The 9,399-nt window shown below is 45.2% G+C and overlaps 1 protein-coding gene and 1 long non-coding RNA gene across 2 annotated transcripts; both read left to right on the top strand.

Annotated features, from left to right (window-relative positions):
• The first annotated feature begins 3,320 nt into the window (after positions 1-3,320).
• On the top strand, positions 3,321-6,001 carry pdha1b (pyruvate dehydrogenase E1 subunit alpha 1b). Its single transcript, XM_072711720.1, has 9 exons — positions 3,321-3,332; positions 3,854-4,027; positions 4,123-4,251; positions 4,289-4,411; positions 4,488-4,580; positions 4,673-4,860; positions 4,911-4,971; positions 5,657-5,724; positions 5,803-6,001. The coding sequence occupies exons 1-9, from the start codon at positions 3,321-3,323 to the stop codon at positions 5,999-6,001; spliced, it is 1,047 nt and encodes a 348-aa protein (XP_072567821.1).
• Positions 6,002-6,921: 920 nt separating this feature from the next.
• LOC111860968 (uncharacterized) lies at positions 6,922-8,640 on the top strand. Its single transcript, XR_002842143.2, has 2 exons — positions 6,922-7,232; positions 8,454-8,640. It is a non-coding gene; the product is annotated as an uncharacterized lncRNA (long non-coding RNA).
• The last annotated feature ends 759 nt before the right edge of the window (positions 8,641-9,399 follow it).

Raw genomic sequence — 9,399 nt, 5'->3', positions numbered from 1 at the left:
ACTCGTGACAGACTCCGGTCTTCACGTTGCTTTTAGGACACGGGCGATAAACTCCGTGTGCAGTTCTCGTCGTCCACCCAGCAAAGTACGGAAATGCGGCATTTGGAGTTTTTATCTGCGGAAGCCGCTGGAGAGCCATTTGTTGCATGAGCTGGCAGTAGTTCACAAAATATGTTTGCCATTGATACAAATGTACTGAGGCCAACAACAATGTATGTAGCTCTGATATACACTCACCTAAAGGATTATTAGGAACACCATACTAATACGGTGTTTGACCCCCTTTCGCCTTCAGAACTGCCTTAATTCTATGTGGCATTGACTCAACAAGGTGCTGAAAGCATTCTTTAGAAATGTTGGCCCATATTGATAGGATAGCATCTTGCAGTTGATGGAGATTTGTGGGATCACATCCAGGGCACGAAGCTCCCGTTCCACCACATCCCAAAGATGCTCTATTGGGTTGAGATCTGGTGACTGTGGGGGCCATTTTAGTACAGTGAACTCATTGTCATGTTCAAGAAACCAATTTGAAATGATTCGAGCTTTGTGACATGGTGCATTATCCTGCTGGAAGTAGCCATCAGAGGATGGGTACATGGTGGTCATAAAGGGATGGACATGGTCAGAAACAATGCTCAGGTAGGCCATGGCATTTAAACGATGCCCAATTGGCACTAAGGGGCCTAAGGTGTGCCAAGAAAACATCCCCCACACCATTACACCACCAGCCTGCACAGTGGTAACAAGGCATGATGGATCCATGTTCTCATTCTGTTTACACCAAATTCTGACTCTACCATTTGAATGTCTCAACAGAAATCGAGACTCATCAGACCAGGCAACATTTTTCCAGTCTTCAACTGTCCAATTTTGGTGAGCTCGTGCAAATTGTAGCCTCTTTTTCCTATTTGTAGTGGAGATGAGTGGTACCCGGTGGGGTCTTCTGCTGTTGTAGCCCATCCGCCTCAAGGTTGTGCGTGTTGTGGCTTCACAAATGCTTTGCTGCATACCTCGGTTGTAACGAGTGGCTATTTCAGTCAAAGTTGCTCTTCTATCAGCTTGAATCAGTCGGCCCATTCTCCTCTGACCTCTAGCATCAACAAGGCATTTTCGCCCACAGGACTGCTGCATACTGGATGTTTTTCCATTTGCACACCATTCTTTGTAAACCCTAGAAATGGTTGTGCGTGAAAATCCCAGTAACTGAGCAGATTGTGAAATACTCAGACCGGCCCGTCCGGCACCAACAACCATGCCACGCTCAAAATTGCTTAAATCACCTTTCTTTCCCATTCTGACATTCAGTTTGGAGTTCAGGAGATTGTCTTGACCAGGACCACACCCCTAAATGCATTGAAGCAACTGCCATGTGATTGGTTGATTAGATAATTGCATTAATGAGAAATTGAACAGGTGTTCCTAATAATCCTTTAGGTGAGTGTATATTTAAATACACAACTGTTTTCAAATAAAGAAAGCTTTCTTGTTTTTACCTCGCCAGGTACAGCAGATTCTGTAAAAAAATCTGCTGCAGGGTGATACTTAAGTTTTGAGAATGACACAAATATTGATTTTCACAATGTCTTCTGCCTCAGTTTTTACGATGGCAATTTGCATATACTCCTGAATGTTCTGAAGAGTGATCAGATGAATTTGCCATGAAAATGAACTTAATCCCAAAATACCCATTTCCACTGCATTTCAACCCTGCCTCAAAAGGACCTGCTGACATCATTTCAGTGATTTTCTCATTAACACAAATGAGAGACTCTGTCATGTCGGTCCTTGATTTAGAATAGCAGACTGCATGAATGCTTTAAAAGGAGGGTGGTTCTTCCTCTGTTAACCATGGCTGTCTGCAAGGAAACACATGCAGTTATCATTGCTTTGCACAAAACAGACTTCACAGGTAAGGATATTGCTGCTAGTAAGATTGTACCTAAATCAGCCATTCATTAGATCATCAAGAACTTCATGGAGAGAGGTTCGATTGTTGTGAAGAAGGGTTCAGGACACACAAGAAAGTCCAACAAACATCAGGACTATCTCCTAAATTTGATTCAGGTGTGGGACCGGGTCACCACCAATGCAGAGCTTGCTCAGGAATGGCAGCAGGCAGGTGTGAGTGCATCTGCATGCACAGTGAGGCATAAGAACATATGAAATTTACAAACGAGAGGAGGCCATTTGGCCCATCAAGCTCGTTTGGGAAGAACTTAACTAATAGCGCAGATTTGTTAAAATCCTATCTAGCTCTGATTTGAAGGAACCCAGGGTTTTGACTTGCACTACACGAGCAGGAAGACTATTCCATACTCTAACTACACGCCGTGTAAAGAAGTGCTTTCTCAAATCCATTTTCTGCTAATTTCCACTTATGGCCACGAGTTCTAGTATTTAAACTAATATTGAAGTAGCCATTTGGCTGAACAGCATCCAGACCTGTTAGAATCTTATATACCTGGATCATGTCCCCCCTTAGTCTCCTTTGTGCAAGGCTAAGCAGATTCAGCTCAGCTAACCTCTCCTCATAAGACATTCCTCTAAGACCAGGAATCATTCTTGTAGCCCTATGTTGACCCCTTTCCAAGGCAGCAATGTCTTTCTTAAGGTATGGTCACCAAACCTGCACACAATATTCTAGGTGGGGTCTTACCAAGGAATTATATAATCATAGCATTACCTCCCTTGACTTAAACTCCACACACCTAGAGATATAACCCAACATCCTATTGGCCTTTTTTGTTGTTTCCCCACTGGCGAGGGTGGGACATGGAAGCATCAACATGCACACCTGGGTCTTTCTCAATCAGCTATCTTTATTTCAGTGGAACCCATAAAATATCTGTACTTTATATTTCTGCTCCCTGCATGGGTTACCTTACATTTATCTATGTAAAATTTCATCTGCCAGGTATCAGCCCAGTCGCTAATTAAATCAAGGTGAAGACTTTTGGAGGTTGGACTGGTGTCAGGCAGGGCAGCAAAGAAACCACTTCTCTTCAAGAAAAACATCAGGGACAGACTGATATTCTGCAAAAGGTATAGAGATTGGACTGCTGATGAATCCCCTTTCCGACTGTTTGGACCATCCTGAAAAAAGATTGTCCAGAAAAGAAAAGGTCAGCACTACCATCAGTCCTGTGTCATGCCAACAGTAAAGCACCCTGAGACCATTCATGTGTGGGGTTGCTTCTCAGCCAAGGCATTGTGCTCACTCACAATTTTGCCTAAGAGCACAGTCATGAATAAAGAATGGTACCAAAACATTCTCAGAGAGCAACTTCTCCCAACCATCCAAGAACAATTTAGTGACAATGCCTTTTCCAGTATGATGGAGCACTGTGCCATAAGGCAAAAGTGATAACTAAGTGACTCGGGGAACAAAACATTGACATTTTGGGTCCATGGCCAGGAAACTCCCCTAACCATAACATTGAGAACTTGTGATCAATCCTCAAGAGGCGGGTAGACAAACAAAAACCCACAAATTCTGACAAACTCCAAGCATGGATTATGCAAGAATGGGTTGCCATCATTCAGGATTTGGCCTAAAGTTGATTGACGGCATTCTAGGGTGAATTGCAGAGGTCTTCAAAAAGAAGGGCTAACTACAAATATTGACTCTTTGCATAAATGTAATGTAATTGTAAATAAAAGCCTTTGACACTTATGAAATGCTTGTAATTGTACTTCAATATACCATAGAAATATCTAACAAACACTGAAACAGCAGATTTCATGAAAACCAATAGTTGTGTCATTCTCAAAACTTTTGGCCACGATTGTACACTTGCTGGTAATTTGCTGAGATCTGATTTGCCATCTGTGTTGCTCGTCATCCCCACAGAAGTGTGACCTGCACTGGTTAGAGGAGGGCCCAGCCCAGCGAGTGGTTCTGACTTGGGAGGAAGGGTTCCAATACTATCGGACCATTCAGACATTGAGGAGGATGGAGCTCAAGGCAAACCAGCTGTACAAGCAGATAATCATCAGTGGCTTCTGTCACCTGTATGATGGCCAGGTCAGAGCAGATGTGGGGACATGTGACAGGGGCATACATACAGGCTCATGGTGGGGAGACCTCACCACCGCGTGGCTTTCTGCACCACCAGAAAGGAAGCATGTGCTGTGGGCATCGAGGCAGGCATCAAGCCCACATATCACCTGATCACCGCGTACCAGGCTCACGGCTTCACCTTCACGCAGGGTGTTCCCATGTGGGCAATCCTGGCTGAACTCACAGGTGCATATCACATGGGGATGGGGGTGCCACTGTATGCAGATTAAAGGGTTCATGCTGGTCTCCTCCCCCAGGGAGGAAGTGGGCATGGCCAAAGGCAAGGGTGGCTCCATGCACATATATGCCAAGAACTTCTATGGAGGGAATGGCATTATGGGCACTCAGGTACTACATGACCCTCTAAATGTACTCTGTGTGTTGTTTGCATGTGTGTGTTCTCATAGACCCTTTGTGCTTGTAGGTGCTCCTGGAGGCAGGAGTGGCCCTGGCCTGCCAGTACCAGGGCAGTAACCTGGTGTTTGCCACGCTATACAGAGATGCGGCAGCCAATCAGGTAAAGACACACTGCCGCTGCACCCCAGCTCCTATTCCCCGCTCTCCGGACCCGGCTTCATGTTGGCCCTTCTGCCCCCTTCCCCATGTCAGGGACTGATCTTTGAAGCATACAACATGGCAGCACTGTGGAAGCTGCCTTGCATCTTTATCTGCGAGAACAACAAGTATGGCATGGGCACCTCGGTGGAGCACATGATTGCCAGCACCGACTACTACCGAAGGGGCAACTTCATTCCTGGCATGCGGGGAGGGGGCGCCGTCCAACCGGGTGGCCCTTTGTAGCCCCTTAGACAAACCAATAACGATGGGTGCCACCCCCCTTGGGCAGTATGGATGTACTGTGTGTGAGGGAGGCCACGTTCACTGACAACTTCTGCAGGGCCGGGAAGGTGAGTCTCGTTAGCCTCATTTCCACCAACACGATGCTGGTGCTGGACTTTTTCCCAATCCGGCACTGGTTCCACGCATTTCCATTGCAAAAAAAAATGGCTCCAGCATGGCACCACAGAAAAGCTGGGCTCAGAATGTGGCAGGGAAACAACTCGGCAGTAGTGAAATAAAGTTATAATGTTTTTTTTTTTTTCTGTGAAAAACTAAAGCTCGATCTGCTGGCCAGATTTAATAATAAAGTATAAAAACATGTTGCAGGTCGAATAAATAAAATATTATGGCATTTGACTGGCGAAGAAATCATGAGGCAGACAGCAAAGTAAAACAGTAAAACAGCGATCGAGAATAAATGTATTTACACACAGACAGGGAGCCTTCATGGAGACAAATGTGGATACAGACAGTAGAGACAGGGTGCAATGAGTCATACTCTGGTTCAGCAAAATAAATCCAAAAAACAAAATACAGACTAACCTTTACTTTCACTCCCACTTTTGTAACATTTCTGTTCCGTTCTTTTACGAAACCGGTGGAAATGCAGGCTAGTTCTCAAAAGGCACCAAGCAAGAACCAGCCCAGCACCAGCTCTGTGTGGAAATGAGGTAGTTGGCTCCTTCACCTGTTAGTCACCCGGCAACCGGAGGGCAGGACTGGAAACCCATTTCTGATTCATTTCTGCTCCAGGGGCCCATTGTGATGGAGCTGCAGACCTACCATTACCATGGCCACAGCACGAGTGACCCCGGGATTAGGTAGAAGCGTGCGTATGAGTGAGTGACCCATGGCTCCGCTCCCAGCCCCACTCTCATGATGTGCTTGGCTCCACCCAGCTACCGGACGCATGGTGAAATCCAGGAGGTGCATATTAAGGGCGACCCCATCACCATGCTGAAGGAGCGCATAGCTCAATGTGAGGTACATGTCTGTACTGGGCCTGCAGGGGGTGCCGCTGCCACCCAGAGCAGGGCCTCAGTGCATCTGCATGTGTGCGTGCAGGAGATCCAGACCCCCCCTGAGGGACCTATGTAACCACATCTTCTACAACAGCGGTCACTAATAGGCGGACCGTGGTCCGGGTCCGGACCCAGAAGCTGTCCCATACGGACTCGGACCGACAGCTAAAACATTTAGTTATTATTTAAAACCTGACGGGGCGCTTTTATTTTAACCGGCGCAGCGTTTGTAATCTTTTCGGTAGTGGTTTATCAATAGAACCGCCGTTTCCCACGCCAATGAACGTCAAACGCCTTTGACCGCCAAGCAAGACGTATAGTTCGGCGTATGGAGCCCTTTGTCTGCGCTAATGTGCCTTTCGTGTTAATAGCAGCAGCGAAGCTAACACCCGCAAACAAAAAGCGTAATGTTCCTAACAGAGTGGCTGCGCTCTCCTGAAATCGTAAAGCTGAAAAGTTTTCAAATACAATATGTATTATATAACATGTTGGATAAATAGACGTAGTTTATTGTTGATTTCATGTTCGTCGAAGTTTCTGCATTTTAACATATGTATAAAGTAATGTTATCTGTTATATAAATAAACTCATGTGAAACAAAAAATGTACGTTTTCAGGGTTGCCAAATCTCAAGCATCTGGCATGACACTCACGCTTTCAGGCTCATGCTGGAAATCTTACGGCAAATCTATATTATTCCATTATAAAACTTAAAATTAGCTATGTCAAATGTGTATTTACACGGTTAAATACAAAAGCAAACTATTTACTAGGTAAGAACTGTTACATGTGTGCAGACATCTCGAATTGAATATCTCACTCCAGCCAGCTGGCCGAAGTTCTGTGTCACGTGACAATAAATAAATAATGTCAAATAATGTCCCTCAGCTAGTCGACCAATCGGTCTTTGTCAGTCACGTGTCTGCACTGTCTGACACGCCCCCATTCGCCATTTTGAAGGTATTCGCGGACGCAAACACTAGGAAGAATGGATAAGAAAAAGCAGAACGAGAAAATTCCTTACAGAGAAAAACTTACAAATGATGCCAGGGATCGGTATTTGGCTAAATTGTCAAAAATCAACAATATAGATCCGTATGATCTCACATAAAAAATGGACATTGTTGCCTCTAACTTCATCTCTGGATATAACAAACTACCTTGTCTATGGTATCAGCGCTTACACATATGAACAGTTCAAGAACTATCAATCTCTTGAAGCCCACGGACATTTCATCAATGGCTGGGTACAGGATCTGTTCACATTTCGAACGCAGTACTGCGACAACACAATCGTCACTGCAAAGGTACGCTAGTTTGTAATAAAGTTGCAAACAAATCTGTACAGCCTCGAACAAAGGAGACTAAGGGGGGACATGGTCCAGGCATATTAGATTCTAACAGGTCTGGATGCAGCCAAATGGCTACTTCAATTAATTTCTTATGTTCAAGTTAAGTTATTAGTAATTATATGATGAAGTTAACTGTAATCATGTAGACAGCCATACAAATGCTTAATAAATAATAATACATGGAATAATTTAACACCTCCTCTACCTGCCGTCCATATCCTCTTTTCCAAGTGGGAATCCGAAAAAATCTTATGTTGTGGTCCACCTTTCTGCCTTGTGATTTAGTATGACAGCCTTTCACACAACACGAGTATCCCATCTTTCGAAGGATAAAGGCGGACGCAAACGCTTGCTCTTGAGTTATATACCTCCAAAATGGCGATTCGACCCACAATACACTGCGACTATAGCGAGTGTGACGTCAACTGTCATCATACATGGTCCCCTAGTGCGCCCCCCCACTGGGAGATGGTGCCTCAGCAGCTGCTCTCTGTTGCTGCCCACTGGCTAGGCCAGGCATCATGGAATCATTACCTGCAGCTGAGCTCCCCCTGCAGGCCTCCTTAGGTAGTGCTCTTGGGTGTCTTCCCTGCCTCTGCCCTTAGGGCAGGGGTGTCAAACTCCAGTCCTGGAGGGCCGGAGCCCTGTGTAGCTTAATTCTTTCCCTGTTCCACCATAAATGATTCAGCTCAAGAGCTATGTGGTAATTAGCACAAGGAGCTGAATCAGGTGTGTTAAACGAGGGGAAACCCAAAAATGTGCAGGGCTCTGGCCCTCCAGGACTGGAGTCTGACACCCGTGCCTTAGAGTGTCCCTTCACCCTTTTGGGTAGTGTACTGTAACTCAGTGCTTCATGTGACATGGGGGGGCAGGGTGAGCCAACCCGACTCTGGCTACAAGTTGCTAGGTCATTGGTGATGGGGGTCTCTCTCACTCTCCCTCCTGTAACTGGACGGACATTCCAATAGACTGTGCAGTTCTCACGGTGGCTGACAAAATACCTGCCACTCTAAGGATGCAGCAATACAAGGCATCATAATAAATCATCTGTCATCAATCTTCATGTGTTTTTGTTTATTTATTATACTATGCCTAAACGATAGTGGCTTAGGGCTCTTTCCGGTTCTGTTCAAACTACTAAAATGGGTCTTGTTCTCACCATTATGTTCTTTGCAGGGACGTTTCCAAGATGTCCACTAGAAGGAGCACTTCTCCAAGGAATATGCAGTCCAGCCTGAAGCTGAGCTGTTCTGTCTCGAGTTCTGAGCTCCTGCACTGTTTCACGGCCTCACACATTATGGGTTACAGGACGTGAGACCTTATTTGGAAGAGTATAACAACATAAATAAAGGTTTTGTCAAAACATGTTTATCGGCTTTTGTAATAATACAAAGATAAAATATATTAGTCAGACCCTAATTGTTTGTGCCCGTAGACTCCGGGATAGGCTCCAGACCCCTCCTCCCCCCCCGGACCCTGAACAGGATAGTAGCATACAATAGTGGCATAGTTCTGTTAATTTCTTTTTTTTTTGAGTGCACACCCAACAGTGGTAGATAGAGAAAAACAACATGAAAAACAAAAATTATATCTGCGCGAGTCATCGGCAGTTATCTCTTTACGATCGGCCCTGAGCGCATATTTGAGTGACTGGCTGTGAGCTGCCTGGCTTCCTGCTTGCCGTGTGTGGCGTGGGAACCTGTGCGACAGCTGCATGGCACTGGCACTGGGAGCAGAGTGGCCACTGGCCCTCCGCTCCGGCTCAAACTGGAGCCCAACTGTGAAATTTGTCACTGGCCCGGTGCATGACGTGAGTCGCACAGTAGACGTGTTGGATGTCCCATTGAGTGCATCAGTGATGAGCTGCAAAATCTTGGTCTAGATGTTTACATAAGAACATTTACAGAAATTTACAAACGAGACGAGGCCATTTGGCCCATCAAGCTTGTTTGGGGAGAACTTAACTATTAGCTCAGAGTTGTTAAAATCTTATCTAGCTCTGATTTAAAGGAAAATCTGGACCTGAACTATTCACCTCTTATTAGACTTATTTGGTGTAAAGTCTTTAAAGAATTACAGTATCTCCTTTTATATTTTTTATAATAGTTTTCTGTGCTTTAAG

The sequence above is a fragment of the Paramormyrops kingsleyae genome, chromosome 4 (assembly GCF_048594095.1).
Source record: "Paramormyrops kingsleyae isolate MSU_618 chromosome 4, PKINGS_0.4, whole genome shotgun sequence".
Classification (NCBI taxonomy): domain Eukaryota; kingdom Metazoa; phylum Chordata; class Actinopteri; order Osteoglossiformes; family Mormyridae; genus Paramormyrops; species Paramormyrops kingsleyae.
The sequence above is the reverse complement of the archived record's forward strand: the minus strand, read 5'-3'. Positions and strand labels throughout refer to the sequence as shown.